A 23,450-nucleotide genomic window follows, 5' to 3' on the forward strand; every position below is an offset into this window, starting at 1 on the left:
CCTCGCCCGGCCACGAACGCGAAAGTTAAAAAAACAAAAAAACAAAACGCCCCCTGATAGGCTACGTGACGATTCATGTAACCTATCACGGCTAGATCTGCAAAGTCAGCCGTGATAGGCTACGTCAATCGTCACATAGCCTATCACGGGTGACTTAAAAAAAAAAAGTGCGTACGCAAATGGCGGCCCCCATAGGGAGCCGCCATTCGTGTTCCTTATTTAGTTGCTGTAGTCTACGTAAATCTTTACATAGACTACGGCGAAAATAAGGGCAACGCAAATAGCGTTGCCCTTATTTTCGCCGTAGTCTACGTAAACATTTACGTAGACTACAGCGACCAAATAAGGAACGGGAATGGCGGCTCCCTATGGGGGCCGCCATTATCCGTACACACTTTTTTTTTTTTTAAGTCACTCGTGATAGGCTACGTGACGATTGACGTAGCCTATCATGGCTGACTTTGCAAATCTAGCCGTGATAGGCTACGTGAATCGTCACGTAGCCTATCAGGGGACTTTTTTTTTTTTTTCTTTTATTGCAATGGCGGCGGCGGCAGCCGGTCGAAAGACCGGCTGCCGCTCCCGCCCTGCTCGAACACCTGCCGAACCGCCGGCCGGACCCGCCGCCGGGAGGGACATTCGGCGAAGGTAAGTCCCGTCCCGGCGGGGTGCGGGGGGTGGGGGGGTGCGGAGGATTTCTCCCCGAAACTTGTTCGGGGGGCCGAACACGTTGGCACTCGGCCCCCCGAAGTTTCGGGGAGAAATTCTCCACCATCCCTAACCATTTCCTTAGTAGGAAGGTGGGGTATAAATCAAACACATAAGTGTGATTATCTCCCTTCCCCCCTCCCCCTGATTTGGTTTCAGTTCTGATCTAGAGGCACAAAGTCTGTTGTGCTCTGTTGGATACATTCACATGCCTGTTGCAGTTACTGTGTTGAGGGCAATAACGGAGGGGGGGGATAACTCACTGGTAGAGCAGCAGCTTTGCATGCAGAAGATCCCAGGTTCGATCCCCGGTGTCTCTAGGTAGGGCTAGGAAAGAATCCTGCCTGACACCCTGGATAGCTGCTGCCAGTCAGTGTTGACAATACTGGGCTAAATGGGCTGATGCTCTGATTCAGTATAAGGCAGCTTCCTAGGTTCCTAATAATGCCCATGAGCTCCCAGCCAGGCTGATTGCCAGTTCTCATGTCACTTTATTCAAGATAGTCAGTGATTCTTACCATATCAGTTTTGCATGCTGCACACGATATTGGAACACACCTTCATACATGGAGGGTGCATACCTCAGTTAGCACAGAGGTAGGGAACCTGTAGCCTTCCAGATGTGGTTGGACTCCACCTCCCATCACCCCTGGCCATCGGCCATGCTAACTGGGGATGATGCGATTTGGGAATCCGATAACATCTGGAGAGCTGCAGGTTCCCTGCTCTTGTGTTGGAAGAATAAAGAGATTTCTATCTCAGTGATAGCAATTATTTCTAAATGTGTGTCTACACTTATCCATATAGACATTTAATGTAAACCTGTGTCCTAATTTTGTACTCTGTGTTTGGTGATGCATTTTGGGATGTTCATTGTAGGCTGTGAGCAGGTGGAGATTCTGTGTATCTGTGGATGAACGCTTTTGATGCTAGTATTGGTTTTAGATTGTGTTTGTCTTTTTAATTGTTGTATTGTGGTTATTATGGTTCATATTGATGTGTGTGTGTGTGTGTTTGCCTTCTTCTTCTTCCTGTTAAATTCATCATGGATTTCTGTATTGTGTGTGTAAGTCGCTTCAAGGCTGCTTTTTGCAGCGAGAAGTGACACATACGTAATCATCATCATCAACTACTATTATTTCCCTTTTTTGATGACATATAAGTGGCCACCCCTAAGAATAAAGTTTGAAGAATAGGGTTTTATTTTAGCCTGGTGAATACCAGCTCTTGCCATGTAGGGGTAGAACCACACAAACAGCATTTGCCATACAGGACTGGTACAGTCACATCACTTTGTAGTGACTTTACCATATCTTGATCCAGCCTGAATAGCTTTTTGTTGTTGGGAAGCAGATTTGGAACTGAGAAGGCTTGATTTCCCCCATCCCTTGCTTTCTAGATTTTTTTTTTTTTAAGAGGGTAGGACACTAGATTATGTTTTAAAACCCATGATCTGTAGAGGGAAAAGCCTCCAAAATTAAAATTGGTTCATAGGTCACTTTGCAATGTCTCTGTGGGGAAATATATTTCTTAATAATAGTATTTGCATAGTGGTTTTGAGTGTTCAAAATGCTTCACATAGGTACATGAATATATTCCATATGCCTTTTTGAGGCATACATTATCTTGTGATTCTTACAACTGTCTGGCAAGGTAGGCCAGTATCCAGTATTATCCTCCCCATATTGCGGATGGCTGAGAGACTGCGTGGGTATGGTTGAGAGATTGTGGCTTCCTGAAGGCTATCTAATGAGTTCATGGCAGAGGCAAGATTCAAACTAGTCTGATACTACCTTATATGCATTACTCACAATAGTGCAATCTAGTGCATTCAAGCACAAAAACTTGCGAATACAAATGGGGGGGGTATAGAAGGGGAAAAGAGCCTTCCATTCATGTAATCACAGGTGTCTAGCAAGTGGGGGGCTGCTTACTTGTCTGAGAGTGGGATGCTTACTCGTTCCTTTTGCACCACAAGAACTTTAAAAAAGTAATTCTGGATCAGACCAAAGGTCCATCTCGTCTGGCATTCTGTTCACACATTGGCCAACCACCTGCTTGTGGGAAGCCCACAAGCAGGACATGAGTGCAACAGCACCCTCCCGCCCATGTTCCCCAGGAACTGGTACTGAGAGACATACTGCTTCTGGTACTGGAGATAGCATATAGCGGCCACCATGACTATTAGCCATTGACAACCTTATCCTCCATGAATCTGTCTAATCTTTTCTTCTTAAGCCATCCTAGTTGCTGGCCATCACTTCATCTTGTGGTTGCAAATTCCATTGTTTAACTGTGCGCTGTGTGAAGAAGTCCTTCCTTCTGTCTGTCCAGAAACTCCCACCATCGGGCGTCATGAGATGACTCTGGGTTCTAGTATTATGGGAGAGGGAAGCAAACATTTCCCCATCCACTTTCTTCATACCATGCATTATTTTATACTCCTCTATCCCATCTTCAGATGCCCCCTTAAGCAGAGGACAGTCCTTTTATAGAGTAGAATCATAGAATAGTAGAGTTGGAAGGAGCCTACAAGGCCATCGAGTCCAACCCCCTGCTCAATGCAGGAATGCAAGTAAGAGCATCCCTGACAGATGGCTGCCCAGCCTCGTCTTGAATGCCTCCAGTGTGGGAGAGCCCTCCACCTCCCTAGGTAATGGGTTCCATTGTCATATTGCTCTAACAGTCAGGAGGTTTTTCCTGATGTTCAGCCAGAATTTGGCTTCCTGCAACTTAAAAAGCCCTATGAGGAGAGACTGAAAGAACTGGACATGTTTAGCCTTGAGAAGAGAAGACTGAGGGGAGATAGGATAGCGCTCTTCAAGTACTTGAAAGGTTGTCACAGAGAGGAAGGCCAGGAACTCTTCTCCATCATCCCAGAATGCAGGATACAGAATGATAGAATCATAGAATAGTAGAGTTGGAAGGAGCCTACAAGGCCATCGAGTCCAACCCCCTGCTCAATGCAGGAATGCAAGTAAGAGCATCCCTGACAGATGGCTGTCCAGCCTTGTCTTGAATGCCTCCAGTGTGGGAGAGCCCACCACCTCCCTAGGTAAGCCCACTACCTCCCATGAGTAGGACAAATGGCAACCCTACCTCCCCTAAGTGCCACCTATAAATTCACCAGATAAGGCTAGGATTGGGTAGGTTTGGGAGATTAAAGTCACCGACCTCCCATTTGTAGAAAAATCAGCATTTCTTTAGATCGCTACCTGGAACATTTCATTTGGTATTTCACACCCCAGGAAATTCTAATCTACAAAAAAAACACGCCATGGTAAATCTATGCACCTTTGATGTCCTCTGAGCTTCTCCATTGAGGCGTCTAACCCTGGCGTAGCCACCAGCTGCTTCCCTTCCCCAGAACACCCCAAAGCGAGCCTTTGCAACAAAAGGGTGGGGCAAACTCTGATTTCATTGTATCCTGGCAACATGATGGCAATCCATCATCTGCCTCCAGCATTGCATGGCGATAAAAGAATCAACAACGGTTTCCTTCCAGTTATTGGGATTCCCACTAAGTGGGTGGCTTCCCTTCCTTTCCCCTCACCCACATTATCTAATTTCCTCGCATTGTCACAGGCAAGAGGGCTATCTCGCCCACAGTGCACTGCCACCCCCTCCCTCAGTCACTTGTGGCATGCCCGGCCCTGGAAGATGACCGAGGGTGCCCTTGTCTCCTTGCTATCTCCCCCAGTGGCTCAAGTTCGGGAGGAGGCAAAGGGATCATTTATCAAGCCGCCACATGCTTTAAGTGTAGAGAAGCTGTGCCCTGACAGATTCCTTCCGGCATGTTTTAGAAATCCACAACAGGACATCTCCAGGCCATGAGTTGGCCTCTCCTTGCTGAGCTTTTCTGCACCCTCTTGGAAAAATCAAAATCTATCCACCACATTGGAAAGAAAATAAGTATCTGTGTGTGTGTGTGTGTGTGTGTGTGTGTGTGTGTGTGTGTGAGGGAAAACAGGGCCTACTGAGGGATTTATGGTGTGGTCACAGTGGAGCATGTGGTAATCAGCCACATTCAACACACAGGGCCCAGAGCTCATCCGTAGAGCATTTGCTTTGTGCACTAAGGATTCAGGCACAACCCCTGGTATTTCACGTTAAAGGATTGGAGGTAGCAGGACTGGAGAAGGCCTTGAGAGCCAATATGGTGTAGTGGCCAGAGTGTTGGACTGGGAGTTGGGAGATCCGGGTTCTAGTCTGCACTTGGCCATGGAAGCTCACTGGGTGACTTTGGGCCAGTCACAGACTCTCAGCCCAACCTACCTCACAGGGATGTTGTTCTGAGGATAAAATGGAGAGGAGGATTATATACGCCGCCTTGGGTTCCTTGGAGGAAAAAAGAGGCGGGTTATAAATGCAATGAATGAATGAATAAAAAAAGAGACCCTGAAGACCTCTCTGTCAGAGGAGGCAATACTGGTTAGGGTAACCACTTGCGAATCCACCCCCCCACGAAAAAGAGGATGTGTATCACCATAAAAGGGGACAAAAGATGTAATGGATTTTCATAAAAATTACATATGCTAATTCATATGTCTAGATGTACATTCACACATTTATTATTATAATAAAAATAGAAATACATTACATCTCACTGTTGTGGGAAAGACTGTGACCAGGTGACCTGGGTGCATTGCTCAGTCTGATTTCCAGGTGCTGTGGATGGGCATTAGCAAAGCCCAGGTTTTCCTTCTGATAGTTCTTGATCTTTAAATCAGTCTTGAACTGAATGTCCCTTTAGAGCAAGGACACCTTCTAAATAAGAGGTGATTCCTCTGGCAGCCCTTCAAACAGAGGACTGTCTTCCATAAAGGAGGACACATGGCCATCCTCTGGGCTAGATTGACTAGTGATCTGACTGTATGTTCACATAGGGCCAAGCAGTGTCCTCGGCACTCAGAAAAATAAAAAATCGACACTGAAAGAACCCAAACTGAATACCGAGAAAAGGTGAATGATGAACTTAATTTGTGTGATTTCTTCCATTGACGCTCATCAAGACAAGGGCTAAAGAGCAAGGTCCCACCAACTCACCCACCCGACCGCTCACTCTGTGTCACTGCAAACCCTCTCACGTCTGAAATGCCACTGCCCATTGTTTATGTTGCTTTCTATCCCACAGTCTTTCTCTTAAGGGCTAGGAACCTGCTGCTTAAAGCAAATCAAAGCTGAGAGATGAAGGATGCTGGATTCTGAGCCTGGTTCTGCAATTGCTCACTCTTGGTTGTAGGATTCAGTTTTAAAAGGATTTGGAACATTTATCCAGTTTTCCACTTGAGAATTTAGTAAAAAAAGCCACCAGCACTCCAGACTTGAATGTTTCTCCATTCCAGCAGTGAACTGTTGTCCACGTTACATCGAACTGTCTATCAAATTTCAGCCGAAGTGGTAGGGAAGACCTTGCATTTACAAAAGACCTGTTCCTGGTAGAGAGGAGAACTCCTAGAACTGGTTTGTTGAGAAGAATCAATACTAGGGGTGTACGAACCCCACTCACTGTTCCGGTCCGGGGCATCCGCAGTGGGGGGGAAGCGATCCATCCCTCCCCCCGGAATCCTCCCCAGATGGCTTCACTCCACAGTGAGTCCATGGAGCCACCGGCCAGGCCTGTCCGCAGCCAGACTTCCGTGCGCTGCAGGTCTGCGGCCGCAAATGGCATCTGGCGTAGCAGACGCCATTTGCGTCCCTGCTCTTTGCCATGATAGGCTACTTAAATAACGACGTAGCCTAACACAGCTGAAGCAGGGACGCAAATGGACCGGGGCAGTGGACAGCAGCGGATGGATTAGACTGGCCAGCGGCAGGTAGGGTCCATCCGGGGAGAATTTCACAGGGTGGCAGAGGGGAGTGGTCCATTCCGCCACGGACTCTGGGGGCCTGAGGTGGACTCATTGGAGTCCGTGGCGGAATGCTCCACCATCCCTAATCAATACAGCTGCCTACATTTGGGGACTCTATTTGGGGTGCATGGCTATGGAGGCCGTTAGGATGAGTGCCTGCACTTCAGAATTCGCCACTATACCACGGATGCCACAACAACAAGAGTAGTGGTACTCCCAAGGGTTGGTGGGGGCATAGGTGGGCCTCAGCAAGTGGTGGTACGGATGTACAGACTGTGTAAAATCCGCTCCATCTGTCTTTCGAGGATTATCAGGTGCCTTTTGTTCCACCATCCACCCACAGACGGATGCGAATATTTGTTTTTCCCATCATGCAGAAAAATCCACAAATCATTATGGAAGTATTGACGTAAGTATTTACATAATTTACCTCAGTATGTAACATTTAGCATATTGTCCCCCATTCTATGCAACATTTCCTCAGCAGAAACTTGAGTATTTTCCTAAGAATATATATGCGTAAATTTCAGGAAAGTAAAAAAAAGGAAATCATCCAAAACTCCACGGACTCTGTGCGGACTGGGGGGGGGGGCACTCCACAGTGGATTCCGCAGGTTGGATTTTTAGAAATCCAAGCTCATTTTAGTCTGTCTCGAATTTCTCCAGCATACCTAAGTGGTGGTGCTCGCCAGCCAGCCAGCCAGCCAGGGAGATGTAGTTATGGCAGGTGGCAGCATGTATCAAGTGACCCTGTGGGCAGCAGATGGCTGTGTGTGATCTTCCACCCCTCCCGATCTGCTGCCTGAACCGCTCAGCTCAGTGAGGCTCATATTAGGCCTGTCCGTCAGGCCTCTGATCCATCCAGTCAATACCATGTTTTTGATCCCCCTAACATGTCCCATGTTACCACCTGGTCCTCCCTCAGTCATAGAATCATAGAACCACAGAATCATAGAACAGTAGGGTTGGAGGGGGCCTACAAGGCCATCGAGTCCAACCCCCTGCTCAATGCAGGAATCCAAGTCAGAGCATCCCTGACAGACGGCTGTCCAGCCTCATCTTGAATGCCTCCAGTGTGGGAGAGCCCACCACCTCTCTAGGTCATGGGTTCCATTGTTGTATCGCTCTAACAGTCAGGAAGTTTTTCCTGATGTTCAGCCAGAATCTGGCTTCCTGTCACTTGAGCCCATGATTCCGTGTGCTGCACTCTGGGATGATCGAGAAGAGATCCTGGCCTTCCTCTCTGTGACAACCTTTCAAGTACTTGAAGAGCACTATCCTATCTCTCCTCAGTCTTCCCTTCTCAAGACTAAACATGCCCAGTTCTTTCAGTCTCTCCTCATAGGACTTTGTTTCCAGTCCCCTGATCATCTTTGTTGCCCTCCTCTGAACCCTCTCCAGCTTGTCTGCATCCTTCTTAAAATGTGGTGCCCAGAACTGGACACAGTACTCCAGATGAGGCCTAACAAGTGCTGAGTAGAGAGGGACTAGTACTTCCCAGGATTTGGAAGCTATGCTTCTGTTAATGCAGCCCAAAATAGCATTTGCCTTTTTTGCAGCCACATCACATTCTTGGTTCATATTCAGCTTGTGATCTACAACAATTCCAAGATCCTTCTTGCTTGTAGTGTTATTGAGCCAAGGATCCCCCATCTTGTAATTCCTTTTCCTAGGTGCAGAACTTGGCATTTATCCCCGTATTAAATGTCATTCTGTTGTTTTCTCCCCAGAGCTCCAGTCTATCAAGATCACTTTGAATTTTGTTTCCATCTTCCAAGGTAATAGCTATCCCACCCAAGCTATCCCAGTCCAACAACATGTGCTAAGTGTGAAGCAGCCCCATCTGCCACTAAGAAAGGATGTCCTTCCTTTGAAAATCCAGCCCTTTGGGGGCCCAACTGATCTCTGCTGCCTGCTAGGGATGTTGGAGAAATGTGCAACTGAACCAAATGAGTTTTGATTTCCAGTAATCCAACCTGTAGATTCCGCAGTGGTCCGGCTTTCCCCCTGTCAGGCAGATTCTGCAGATTTGAGGAGCAGTTTTCTAACTTCCCCAAATTTTGTGCAAGTTTCATTGTAGAAAAATACATATTTTTTAAAAACCAACCAAAATGTGAATTTCCCCCATAAGCTAAGGTGTGAAAATGCACATCTGGGGGGAATTTGCACATTTTTGCACATGCGAAAATGTGCATTTGTGCAAAGGCGAATTTGTGCAAATTTGAAAGCAAGAAAAAATCCAACTCCATCAGTGGGCGGACAACAGAACAAAAGGCTCCTGAGAATCCATGCATCACAGCCAGAACAGATTTCTGCACAATCTGTACATCCCTACTTCCTGCCCAACTCGGCTTGCATTTGTGAGTCAAAATGTAGGCTTTTCCCCACTGCCTGGGGAACTTTTTTGCATTTTTTGTTTGTTTCTTGTCAATAGAAAGTTGCACAAATTGTGGCTGCAATTTGTGTAATTTGCAAAAATCTTGGCCAGAATTTGTGCAAATTGTGGGTGCAGCTTGCACAAATTACACAAATTATGGCTGGAATTTGCACAAATTATCCGAACTGCAGCCGGAATTTGCACAGCTTTCTATTGATGAGAAAGAAAAACAACAACAACCAGACAGAAAATCCATGAGCTGGTCCAACTCGATGCAGATGGACCAACTCATGGGACAACAAGCTGAAGTCTGGGGGGCCGAGCCGATGAAAGCTTGGTGAACTCCACCCCCTGGATAGGTTCCTTTGACTTCCCTCCCACTAAGCAGCACTGTAAAGAGAAACCATGGGTGTGAGGCAACCACAGCCACCATGAATCTCTTTCTTTTCAATACCTCTAGCCTCCACCTTTGGCTTACACATGAGGGGCAGGGCTGGGGCGGCCAATTACACATCACCCCCAAAAGAGGACACTAAGTTGCATAACTTTTGCATATGCGGTGTTACATGCATAGGTGCAAATTCAGGGACTGTAACTTGAATTAAAATAGAAATACAATCCATCTCACCTTAGTGGGAAAGATTAGGACCAGCTGACCTGTGTCCCTTGCTCAGTCTGCTATCGAGGTACTCACTATGGATGGATAGCTTCAAGGCCCTTACCTGCTCTTCCTCCTTAGGCTACTTTGAATTTAAACCAGACTTGGACTGGACAGTCCATCAAATAGAGGACACCATCAAATAGAGGAGTTTCCTCTGCCAGCTGTCCAATATAGAGGACTGTCCTCTATAAAGTTGGCCACTTGGCCACCTGGAGGCATTGAGATTAAGGAGTGTGCCTCGTGCCCTGCATTTCAGTTGCCAAGACTGGGTGAAGCAACTGCATCATCTGTCAAGGCCGTCCTCTCCCTGCTTCCTAATAATCCTCCTCCTCCTCTCCATTTTATCCCCAGAACAACCCTGTGAGGTAGGATATGCTGAGACACAGTGACTGGTCCAAAGACACCCAGTGAGCTTCATGGCTGAGTGGAGACTAGGGATGTTGGAGAAATCCACAACATAATCAAATGAATTTGGATTTCTATGAATCCGACCCATGAATTCCACAGCAGACCGGGTTTTCTGGAGTTGCATGGATTCCGCAGACTTGCAGACCAGTTTGGGGTTATTTCCAGACTTGTACGCAAATTTCATCATAGAAAAATACACCTTAGGCTAAAGGCTGAAAATGCACATTTTGGGGGGATTTGCACAAATAAGAATTTGTGCCAATGCTGGACATTGAAAAAAAGCCAAAGAGTGGACGATGGAATGAAAGGCACCTGACAATCCACAAAACACAGACAGAATTTTACAAAATCCGTAATCCCTAGTGGAGACTAGAACCCGGATCTCCCAAGTCCCAGTCCAACACTCTAACCACTACACCACACTGGCTCTCTCATTTTTACTGTGCCTCTTGTGTCTCTTGTCAGATGAGGAATGTCCGACCACAGACCATCCATACAAGAAGCCATACATGGAAACGTCTCCTCCAGAAGAAGACTCGTTCTATCGCTCCAGCTACTCCCAGCAGCCGGGGCTGAATGCCAGTGCCTACCGGACTGAGTCAGCTCAACGCCAAGCCTGTATGTATGCCAGCTCTGCACCAGCCACGGAGCCAGTGCCCAGCTTGGAAGACATCAGTTGCAACACGTGGCCCGCCGTACCATCCTACAGCAGCTGCACGGTGACTACAATGCAGCCCATGGACAGGCTCCCCTACCAACACTTCTCTGCCCATTTCACCTCCGGCCCCCTGATGCCCCGGCTTGCCACCGTCGCCAGTCATACCTCGCCACAGATCGGGGATACGCACGCCATGTTCCAGCACCAGGCCTCCGTTCCTCACCAGCCCATCGTCCGGCAATGCGGGCCTCAAGCAAGTCTCCAGTCACCTCCCAGTAGCTTACAGCCTGCCGAGTTTCTTTATTCCCATGGGGTGCCCCGGACCCTGTCTCCCCATCAGTACCATTCCGTGCACGGGGTGAGCATGGTGCCAGAATGGAGTGAGAACAGCTAACAAGGCAATTTGGGAAAATTACTGGGCTGGTTTGAGGTGTGTGTGGAATTTTCACCACAAAATTAGAGTGTTTTGCAAGACTTGTTTAACTGAATGTTCATATGTAAGCACTCAAGAGATGGACAATTTACTACCCTCTGGGCAGACCATGGTATTGTATTTCCTCTGCTTTTGTTCTTCAAGGCCATCAACAAACTGATCCACACCTTTGCCCCCTTCCACCCCACCCCATGGTCCCCCACAGCCAAACATAGCCTCACAGAGTTTGCATTGCTACCACACCAACTCGTCCCCTCGTAGCTTTTCGTTTGGTTTTGGTTTTCAGGTGGAACACGGGAGTTTTGCTGCCTTTCTTAACACAAGGGAAGTGCTCGAACAAAACAACTAGAATATTTTTTGAGCGTTCTCTTCTTTTCTTCCCCCCTCCCTTCTTTTTGGTGTTGATATTGACATTGTTATATAATAAATGATAATATATATATCTGTATCTATCTATCTATCAATATCTATATCTATATATTCTTTTGAGTCTCTCAAAAAAGAAACTGTCCCTTTTTACAGAGACTTAAAAAGGGTAGGGTTGAGGTTGATGAGTGCGTTAGCTTTCTTTTGGGGGGCAGCGGGGGGAGGAAGATAGACTTCCACTTCTATGGGCAAGTCAATTTGGTACCTACCTCTGACAGGCGCTTCTACTTCAAAATGTTTCTGGCCTGAGTTTTCCTTCATTTTGTGCCCTGTCCATTTCATGACATGCCAAATGCTAGAAAGTACCAGAACAAACTAGTTCTCAGCAAGTGAGCCACTGCATTTTTGTCTCCCCGCTTTCTAATTTAATCCTTTCCCCCTTCTTTTTCTCTCACAAAAGATGCCCGTCTCAACCTGACTGTCCCACTTACTCATGCTTTATGCTTAAGCCATAGAGTCTTGTGGCAACTTAACAGACTAAGGCTGCGATCCTATGCATGTTAAGATAGAAAAAGAGGCCTCCAACTCCCAGCATGCCCCAGCCAGGAGTTGTAGGCCTTTCTTCCATTTTTCTGCCTAAACTATGCATAAGGTTGTGCCTTAACAGAAAACATCAGTGTTTTTTGGTCTACAGCAGGGGTTGGCAACATGCTGCCCATGGATGCCCATGTGCCCCTACTACTAGACACCTTTCTTGGTGTCCACCAAGGTGCCCTATCCCTCCCATTTAAAACAATAGCAACACATTTTCTTAGTGGCAGCTGGGATCGCTGTGGAATAAGTTTCTGTTGGTGCTGAAAACTGTAGATTCAAAGGAGTTGTTCAGTGTGTCAGCACTCAGACCCCCCATCTCTGACTTCTCTTCAGTCTTTTGGGCAGGTTACTTATCCTTTGCCATGCCTTCCATAGCAGCCATTTTGTAGGGGTGCCCAGAAGAGTTCCTCCAATGGGCAAATGTGCCCACGGCCCAAAAAGGTTGTTTGCCCCAGAGTAGAGAGTCTGCGTCATCTGATTCTTTGGCCTGAGCTAGAGGTTAACACATGCCTGCTGCCCACAATGGTAGACACAGATTTGGTGCTCCGTGTCCCCAATAATGTCTGCTAGAAATTATCCATGCCCCAACATTACAATGCTCTCCCCACATGGCTGACATCACACCTGACACTTACAGGCACTTACAACTGACGTTGTAATTTCTACTAATTTTTACACATGGATGGAGGTGGGTGGGAGGAATAGACTCTTTGCTGCCATTTTGGGTGGCATCTGCACATTCAAAATGTTTAGTCTGACTCTTAGAAGACCAACACTCACACCAGTTACTAATGTAGGGGTGCAGAACTTTAGGCCTAGGGGCCAAATTTGCCCCTCCTGAGGTCCCAGCCTAGCCTACTGAGGTTACTCATGTGGCTGTGCCCCTCTGGCCTGGTCCCTTTTCCCCAGCCTCCAAGTGTCTGGTAATGTCCCAGCTTTTGTGCATTGTCCCCCATTCTAAAAGGTTGAAGTTCTCTTCCTAAAGCTTAGTTACTGGCACTAAAAGCTTTAGGGTGCAATCCTATGCATGTTTAGACAGAAAAAACAGTCCTACAACTCCCAGCATCCCTCCACCAGCATGACTTTTGTGGGGAGTTGCAAGACTTTTTTTTCTGTCTGAACATGCATAGAAATTGAAATTCAGGCCTCGGCCTGAAGGAGGTTTTGCACATTGGGTTGAGCAGGACAGAGCAACAATACTTTGTTTCTGCATGGTAAATTTGGCAACCACCAAACGGTGTGCTGAAAGCAGTTTCAGATATGACATTCATGTGGGAAATGCAATTGCATCCCACCTCCCCTTATCCCCTCAGCTCCCTCTTTCCTGAAATAGGAATTTGGCACCTTCACCCTTGCCAGAGGATGTGTAAAGTGTCTCCGTTCTGGGAATTTGCTCATTGCTGTGGATTTGAGAGGGATGCTGTTCTATTGTGGATGAGATAAGAGATGTAGTGGAACATGAAGCTCAGCTCCCTTGCCTTTCCTATTTCACTTTAATCAAGGTCTTCTAAGAAAAGGTGCATCCATCCACCAGATCAATTGAATGTGTAGGTGTTGTGACAGAGCTTCGGCGATGTTCTGTTGCTTCCACCAAATGATGGAGGCTGGCTTCTCATGAAAGAGGTCTGGGCTGGGTTCACACAACACAATAACCCACACTCAAAGGTTGAATATGAGTTGAATGAAGGTTGCCATTGAACCATGGGAAATTGTGTTGTCTGAACCCAGCCACGCCAACAAACCATAGTTTATTAACCACGAACAACCCACAGTTTACAGCCCAACAACAAACCATGGCTTCTCTTCATGGGTTGTTCATGGTTAAGAAACCATGGTTTGTTAGCACAGCTGGGGTCAGACAACACAACAACCCATGATTCAACAACAACCCACGGTTCAACGACAGTCCACACTCAACCTTTGAGCATGGGTTAGCGTGCTGTGTGATCCCAGCCCAAAACTGCTTATGTTGGGATTCACACGCAAGTGAGACCCAGAGACCCAGAGCTAGGGTGGCCATATAGACATCACCCTCCCCCAAGAGGATGAATTTGCATAAAATGGGTATATCTAATTTATAGGTCTAGATGCAAATTAAGAAATGATGACCATTGTTTAAATAGAAATACAATCTGTCTCACCACAGTGGGGAAGACACTTGTGTGCCTGCTCAGTTTGCTGTCCAGGTACCAACTGCTGATGGACAACTTCAAGATCCATGATCCTCCATCTTATGTTTTGTTTTTTAATCTTTAAACCAGATGGACTTGGGTTGGACAACCCTTCAAGTACAGTAGGGGTGGAGAACCTCAGGCCCTGGGCCCAAATCGACCTCACATGGGGTCACAATCTGGCCCACCAGGGTTCCCCATAGGGCCATGCCCCCCTTCCCAAGGCCCCACTCCCATTCCACAAACCAATGATCATTTGGTGGTTTTCTGGCTTTTTTGCAGTTTTCTCCCATTCTAGAAGGTTGGCATAGCTTTCCTAGGGCTTAGTGGCAGTAAGAGCTTTACGCTACAATATGCTGGTGTTTTTAGCCCCACCCACCACTGGAATGAAGCCCCCAAGAGCTTCTCTGAAATGAAATTCACCCCTTGGACTGATTCACCCTGGAAACAGAGGATGCCTCCAAATACTGGATGGTCCTCTCTAAATAGGACACATGGCTGCCCTACCCAGAGCCTCTAAGTACAATTGGGGGTTGGACTTGATGATCTTATAGGCCCCTTCCAACCCTACTATTCTATGATTCTATGATCATTCCAACAGCCATCTTAAAAATCACAAGTGGTTTCTTTTTCATACATTTCTGTAGAAGGCAAATCTTAGCTCTCAACTCACTAATATATTCTTTACCATGATAGGAACGGTCATTTTAATTAATTAAAAAAAGGCTGTTCCCATATCTATATGTTCTTCACATGTCCTCTGGGCCTGTCTACTCTACAAATGGATATTGGTTTTATTCCACATTAACTATTGAGGCTTCTTCCAAAGAATGCTGGGAACTGGTAGTTTAGTAAACTGCTGAGAAACATCTCTTAGAGATCCTTGCTCTTCCCCTGAGAGAACCCACAACTCCCAGAGTTCTCCGGGAAGAGGGAATGATTGTTCAACTAGTTTCTGGTTACGTCTACATTAGGGATGGGAAGAAGGTAGATCTCCAGATGTTTTGGGCTCCCCCAACCCCTGCCAGCATGGCCAATGGTCAGGAACGCTGGGAACTGAAGCCCAAAACATCTGGAGATCTACTTTCTGCCCACCCCTGGTCTCCATATGACTCCTTTCTCTACCATCCATCATATTCATGGTCCCCATGAACAAGTGGCTATTTGGATAGCCATTTTAAATTGTTGCCAGTAGTGGCATCTTCCATGTGCTGAGCTATTAATATACACATTTTTTGCCCACTTCCCCCTAATATACATCTCTTTGCATGCATTTTATGACTGGAGAGCTCCCTTGCAAAATTTAGAGAAGTGTAAATTTCAAAGGATAGCTGAGCTTCGGTTCGTATATTGATTCGAAAGTGCAAAATTTGGTAAGTTTGCATTAAAATGTGAGCCAAACAAATTTCTTCCCCATCCCAAGGATGAATGTAATGATTTTGGGTCTAGACATTTACCCATCAAAATTTTAGAAGCTGAAATCCGGTTTCTCACGGCTTTCTTCTATTGCTTTCCCCTGTTAACTGCTCTGTGCATGCAATTAACTGGATCCTGATTCTCTGCTTTTTCAACAGCCCCCTCCAAGCACGTGGGAGAGCTGTGCTCACACATTGCCACACACAAGTCATAGAATAAATCATGTCAGGAATCAATCAGGAATAGGCAGAAGATAGATGAGGATTTACTATTAGTAGGGATGAGAGAACCGTAATTTTCAAACTCCGCTTTCTCCCCAAATCACTTCCAAGTTCATTTCAGCTTGCTCCTGTTTTTGTTTTTGAGGTTTTTTGGCTTGTTTGAATGGGAAAACTGCATTTTGAATGGGAAAAGGGTGAATTTCTGTGCATATTTTTCAAAAGTGCACATTTTCACCCCATTGACTAAAGTGTGAAAATGCATATTATTCTTTAAGAAATGAGAATTTCAAGTGCGCATTTTCAAAAGATGCACATTTTTCTAGCACGATCAGAAGTTTCGGAATTTGCAAATATTTTCAGAGAATTTGTGCTCCCATTTGTGTTCTCACTCGGGGTTGGGAATGGGACATTTTAAAGTGGTTTGCAAAATGGAATGAAATTGTCATACATCCATAACCAGTAGAATTCTGGATGATTTGCAGTAGTTCAGCAAGAGTTTCTGATTCCATACTGTGTAGCAATAGCAACAATGCAACAACTTTCCCCCACCGAAATTAGGTGAGCTGCTAAAATGAAGAAATGTGGGGTAACTGGGAGTGGACTTTTGTGCAAAAGGACTGTGAGCTCCACTCAGTTCTGGTATTGAACACAATTCCCAGGTTCAGAATATGCTCAGAGGCACCCTACCTAATCTTTAATTCTGAGTATGCCTTTGACACCTGGCTTTGGTTTGTGAATCTTGTGGTTGCGAAAACAAAACAACAACACCAAAGTAGGTCTGACAAGCCTGAAATCTGCCCAGCCCTGCCTTCGATTGTATGAATATTCACTTCTTTTTTAAAAAACGTAACAAAAACTATACAGTGTAGTCTGGTCATTACCTCTGCCTGCTGGTTTTTCCTTCTTCCTGTGGCAGTTCCCACTCAGTCAGGGTGAACAGGATGCTTCATCTGATGAGATGACATCATTTGACATCAATAAATACATTCATGTGGGTTATTGCAGCCAATCAGATCTGGCCACTTGCAGATGACATTCTAGGCAAATGAGGGCAATTTCGAGTGAAAGCAACTGAGGGCAATTTAAACAAACGTTTCCACTGAGGAGTTGTTCAGCGGTGGTGAAAACTGTAGCAAACAGCAGTGACTCATTTAATTCCTAGTCTACATGTACTCATTTGAACTCTAGTGGTCTTTTAATGTCTTTTAAAAATTGAGCACCTCCAAAGTGATGATGGTCCTCCAGTGACCAATGTAATGAAATCAATGTTTTGATTCCCCCAGAGCATTGCAGACAGTAAGAAAAATATCTGAAACCAAGTTGGAAATATATATATATATATTTCCAACTTGGTTTCAGATATTTTCAGATATATATATCTCAGTCAAATCCTTTGAGTTGAATGACAAATGAAAAATCTAATTTGTACAATGATTGTTTCATTCTTTTTGTCTTCCTCTGTAAAAAGAAAAAAAATACAAGAATATTATCTGCATATGTTAAATGCGACATTAAACAAATTTGTGTTTAAAAGTGCTGAGATAGGTGGGGAGATTGTGTGTAGGTAAAAACAATCTAATTGCAGGGTTCTTTGGATGTAATATTTTACTGGTACTATTTATTGATAAATAGGTATTCTAATAAATAATAACAGGTAATAAAATCAGCAATACAGCTGGTTGGAAACTTTATTTATTTTATTTTATTGATACTCATGTTACAAGCTTGGTCTCCTCCTCCTCTTCTTCTTCCAAACTGTACTTTTAAAAATTACAAATGACCCTAATTACAAAATCAGGGTGTACGATGTATGCCTGCCTGTCAGAGAAAATGAATGTGCATGCATGTCAGTATGTATGGGGGAGTAAGATTACATCTTTGTTTCTAAAGGGGATTACATGTATGACCACATATATGTTTCTAAAGGCAGGGGAATGGAATCTACCTATCTTTTCATATTTTTGTGTGGCAATTTATGGCTAATAAATACCATGTGCTATGAAGTACAAGGTATCTGGATACATGTTTTCCCATCCACCTGCACCCATCCCCACCCACCGCCACCAAGCAAATTCACAGCCAAAATCTCAACTGATCATGGTGGATGTTTGAACACAAGAGCACTTGCAGCTGGGGATATCAGAAAAATTGACAACAGATTCAAATGAGTTCAGATTTCTATGAATCTGGCCTGTAAGTTCCATGACAAGTCAGCTTTTTCAGAGGTGTGTAGGTTCCTCGGGCTTGTGGACTGGTTGTTGTTGTTGTTGTTTTTAACTGGGGGGGGGGGTTGCACAGTTGTGTTTGTTTGCAAATGCACACTTGCACTAATGCACACTAGCACTAATGCACACTTGCACTAATGCACACTTGCATTGATGCACATTAGCCCAAGTGCACATCAACTCTAATGTGCATTTGAAATGAATGGAATTCTAGTACAAAAAAAATCAATTTCTGCCAATGAGCAGATGATGGAATGAAAGACATCTGGTAATCCACGAAACCCAGACAGAATGGATTTAACAAAAACCATACATCTCTGCTTGCAGCACAATTCTGTGCATGTCTAATCAGTAGTAAGTCCCATAGCATTCCGTGGGACTTACTCGCAGGTAAGTGTGCATAGGATAGCATATGGGAAGAACAAGACAAAGAGGGTGGGAAGGGAGAATCCACGGTGGAGGATCCACCAAATCACAAGCCCTGTTATGCTTGTGCCAGCAGGGTGGAAGGGGGTGATGGCTGAAGGGGAAATAAATATGCCAGTTCCAAAGCTGATGTACATTTTTCCCTGTTCCAGGGGCATGACTGGGGAATGAGAGACAGTGGTGTAGTGGAGCCAGCAGAGCCAGCCCTACCATCAGGCAGGGTGAAGCAGTCACTTCAGGCGGCAAACACTGGGAGGTGGCAGCAAGATGCTGGAGGAGATAGCTGTATGCCTCACGGCCTGCCCTATGCTTCCTAAGCTAGCTTGCTGCCTTCTGGTTCAATGGAGGATGCTGTTCCATCACCATTGTTGAAGGAACAAGCTAGTCAGCTTTTGTACATGAAATGGGAGAGGGTGACATCTTGTTCCTCACCTCAGGAAGCAAAATGTCCTGGGCCAGCTCTGGTAGCCAGGGCTCACATGGGCGCAGTGCCAGCACTTTTTTTTAGGGACACTGATATCATCTGCCACTCCCCGCAGACTTCCATGTTCCCTCTGAGCTTAGGTACCATCCTCATAGTAGCAGAAAGAGGAATGAATGTTCTCAACAACAATATCTAGTTGTGAGCTATCCTTGTTGTAATGCAAATTATATTGGGGTGGCCTGGTCTTGAATGAACAATTAAGATCCACTAGCTTCACAACAGACCTTCTCCTGGTGGAGATGAAAATTGCTGGAACTGGTTTGGTTGATATGGATCAACACAGCTGCCTGGATTTTTGGCATCTCCTTTAGGGACATAGCTATGGGGACTGTCCTGATGAGCGCTTGTACTTTACCACTACACCACTGATGGGAGAGCTTTGGATCTGCCAGATCCAAAGCCTCCCAGATCCATTCCTGGAACATGCCCTTTATGCCGGTACAGCATGGCAAGGGTGATGGAGGGTTTCATGCCAGCAAGGAGGCTACTAGTCCTGATGGCTATATACTACCTCCAATATCAGAGGCAGTATGCCTCTGTACACCAGTTGCTGGGGAACATGGGCAGGAGGGTGCTGTTGTGCTCATGCCCTGTGTATGGGTTTCCCAAGGGTAGCTGGTTGGCCGCTGTGTGAACAGAATGCTGGACTAGATGGGCCCTTGGTCTGCTCCAGCCAGGCTCTTCTTATGTACTTATATAGGAAGCATGTCAGGGTGAATCTCTCTCTGCCTGCCTGCCTGAAGATCTCCTTTTGCACATCATCCTAATGCCCTCCTAGGAACTCTAGCTGTGAGCTCCAATATGGTGTCTGTGGACACCTCTCTGGGCTCCCTAGCCCTCCTGATTTCTATTTTATTTCATAGATAGTCAGATAGACAGAGACAGATACAGAGACACTGAAAGGGTTTATATGCTGCCAAGTGAAGTTCTGCCCTCCAGCCCAATCTTTATTTGGGTTCAAGAGTGTGGTTTTGTGTTTTAGCCCTCAGCCCCCACTCCTTCTGCTTGAACTCATGTTCTTGTTCAAGTCACTTTCCCCTGAGTCCCACCAGTTTCCCTTCTGGGAAATGAGTGGCCATACCCACCATGGCATACATTTATGAATGGGCAAGCTTCAATATGGCAGCCATTTTGTGAGACTGCTTATCACAGGCGCTCATCTCCCAGAAGGCGAACTGAAATCCGAGGAGGAATTTGGAGAACCTCAATATGTTCGAACGTTGCATGTTCACCCATCCCTAGCAGCAATGTAGCTCTCATACTCTGATGTCCAAGGAGAATATTTCTCATACCAGCATTTGCCAACAAGCAATTCCATGACACCTCCAACCTCACACTGTGGTATGGTACCTTTCTGCATACTACCAGAATGACTTCCTCACAGAGATCCATGTGTGCGTGGTAAGGGATAACATGCAGAAACAAATGAACTTATGAACAAAGCTATGGACTTCAGCATGGCAGAATTATCAGAGTTGAGTGGTATCCAGCCCTGGCAATTTGGCACTCCAGTAATGTAGAGATGGCCCCTAAGTAATTCCAGAGATACTGAAGTCATTGTGAAAAGCAGGAACTGTCAGGCTCCATTAGTAATGTGCAAATCAGCAAAGTGAGAGCCCATCAAAGTGCTCCCAATTCCATCTCAAAGCTCATTCTGACTCATGTCTATATCAGATTATGAACTTTTCTTTTCCTTTTGCATAAACCCATGCATATTTTTGCATGTCCTTTCCTAAATGGCTTAAGTTATAGGAAGCCAGATTCCAGATGAACATCAGGAAAAACGTCCTGATCGTTAGAGCAACAGAACAATGTGTTGTGTTGGTCCCTAACAACCTAGGGAGGTGGTGGGCTCTCCCACACTGGAGGCATTCAAGACAAGGCTAGACAGCCATCTGTCAGGGATGCTCTGACTTGGATTTCTGCATTGAGCAAGGGGTTGGATTTGATGGTCTTATAGGCCCCTTCCAACCCTACTATTCTATGATTCTATTAAATGTATGCATTTTCTCCCATTGATTAAAGCATGTTTGTGCTCATTTTTCAAAAGTACACATTTTTAATGTGTATTTTTAGGGATGTCCGTCCCTTGAAAATCCAGCTTTTTTTGGCCAGATGGATCTCCACTGTCCTCCTGGCTCAGCTTGCATTCAGCTTTTCCTGAAAGCCTGGAACTTTTTGCATTTTTTTCTTTTTCTCATCCATAGAAAGTTGTGCAAATTGTGGCTGCAATTTGTGCAAATTACACAAACCATGGCTGGAATTTGTACAAATTACTCAAATTGTGCCTGCAATTTATGCAACTTTCTCTTGACGAGAGAAGGAAAAAAAAAACACTGGAAAATCTTTGACCTGGCCCAATTCAATGCAGATTGAGTTGGGCCAGTTCGTGGGTAAGCAAGGTGAAGTCCGGGGGGCGGGGGAGCTGCTGAAAGCTTGGCAAACTCCCCCCTCCCCCACCATGGACAGATTCCTTTGTCATCCCTAGTATTTTTCAAATCTATGCATTTGTCAGAAACATTTTTGATGTTGTTCTGTGAATCCCATCACAAGGTCAGAAGAGCATGGACTTTGACTGCAGATTACATCTGAGTTCACTTCCGGAAGGGGTGAGCTGGGTAAATTCTGATCAAAATCAAACTGCAACAAATTTCTCCTACATCGCTAGCCTTCATTTTCAAATATTAGCATAGGCTACCTAGAGAGGAAACAAAAGCATTAATATCACTGGGGAAAGGAGAAATAGGATTGGATGCAACATCAAGGACTATGTGATGGAGAATTACTTAACCGTGTTTCCAGGAGGGAAATGACCTTGCCTGACCTTTCACCTTAGAAGTCTTTCCACATTTGATTTCTTGAGGATTACTTCTATGCCCATTAGTGTCAATACAGCAGGGGAGAATCTTTTGTTAATTTCTACTGGAACTCAAGCATGTTTGTTGGATCTAGAGCTTAATTGAATACTGGCCTCCATCTCTTTAATTTCAATGCTAGGTAGCACATGAAGAAATAACAAATAAGATCATGACTTCTCGCATGTGTATGACATGCTCCATCACTACTGTGTAACTTGCAGGGTTCAGTGGAGGGTAAAATCTTCCAGATCACAGGATGGTGTCTTTCAGGCCCTCTTCAACCCCAGTGCTATGTTGCTTATTTAAAATGTGAATTTATTTATTTAGAAATTTCACAGCTTGCAAATTTTAAAAAAGAGAGTTTAAAATATCAGCAATGATGGACAAAAGCAATAGGACAAACACAAGCTGAAATAAAGAAGTTTGCAATTGGTCATGGCTCATAACTTATGAGTGAGCTTCCCCCTGGCTTTTATCAGAGAGGGCTTGTGTAAAATGAACTAATTGGGGCTTGATTGGGAATCAGGCCTGATTTATAAAGGTATGCACCAAGCACAAGATTGGTTTGGTTTGGACCCCACTGTGGGCATCAGTTCAGTTCAGCTTAGACTGCTTCAGAGGTTACTCAACGTGGCTTCTAGTTCTTTGTGAACAATTTGTATGGAAACATCTCACATTATAGAAGGGTCCCTAGGGAAGAAAACTACAAACCTAGGATAGGTTTGGAAGGGTGCTGATGCTAAGTTCCTTTAAGGTTAATTGGGAGGGGGAACTAAAAAGGAATTCACCCCCCCCCCATGGTTTTATGGGCAATCTGTATGTGTACATAGAGGTGCCCTGAAGTAGGTAACCAGTAAAATTTCAGAAGGGTATAGGTACAGGAAATCAACCCTGAGTGCTCATTGGAAGGACAGATACTGAAGCTGAAGCTGAAATATTTTGGCCACCTAATGCGAAGAGAAAACTCTCTGGAAAAGACCCTGATGTTGGGAAAGACTGAAGGCAAAAGGAGAAGGGGACGGCAGAGGATGAGATGGCTAGATAGCATCACCGATGCAATGAATATGGACTTGAGCACACTCCGGGAGAGAGTGCAGGACAGGAAGGCCTGGCATGCTATGGTCCATGGGGTCACGAAGAGTCGGACATGACTGAACAACTGAACAACAACATAGGTACAGAGGTTAGGGAGTTCGGATAAATGAAAAACAGTTTGGGGGGTTGGGTTTGTTTTCCTAAGTTGTCTGCTCAACTGAAAGCACCAAAGTCACATAAACATTAAGAATGTCATCCTTGATGGTGTGTATGAATGCAGAAATATATGAATGTGTGCGCTATAGAGCAGGGGTGGGTATCCTTTTTCCTGTCAAGTCCCGAAAAACCTGTCAGGGTCCATATTCCAACAATGCGTGGGGTAATAGCCAAAAGGGGACAGAGGTTGCAAAGTGGGTGGGGTGTGAAACTAAGTTGGCTCCCTGCCCTTGCTGTATAACTTGTGCACACTGTATAGTTCAATGGGAACTTTTAAAGTTCCAGTATTTTTAAAAGGGATTCCATTCCCATCCTCTTTTGTGGGGTATTTGTTGTGTTTT

The 23,450-nt window shown here is 45.3% G+C and overlaps 1 protein-coding gene across 2 annotated transcripts in view; it reads left to right on the forward strand.

The window, feature by feature from the left end:
• Positions 1 to 11,537, forward strand: part of TBX5 (T-box transcription factor 5) — an 89,048-nt gene extending 77,511 nt beyond the window's left edge. Inside the window, exon 8 of one of the 2 annotated variants that reach the window (XM_084820298.1) lies at positions 10,472 to 11,530. In XM_084820298.1, coding sequence (XP_084676424.1) covers positions 10,472 to 11,058 — 587 coding nt within the window. In that variant the 3' untranslated portion in view covers positions 11,059 to 11,530. Of the gene's footprint in view, positions 1 to 10,471 lie in introns of both variants that reach the window. The other variant, XM_084820299.1, reaches the window with a different exon arrangement.
• The last annotated feature ends 11,913 nt before the right edge of the window (positions 11,538 to 23,450 follow it).

Source organism: Heloderma suspectum, chromosome 13, assembly GCF_057233095.1.
Source record: "Heloderma suspectum isolate Gila_16-S chromosome 13, 16-S_ref, whole genome shotgun sequence".
Classification (NCBI taxonomy): Eukaryota; Metazoa; Chordata; class Lepidosauria; order Squamata; family Helodermatidae; genus Heloderma; species Heloderma suspectum.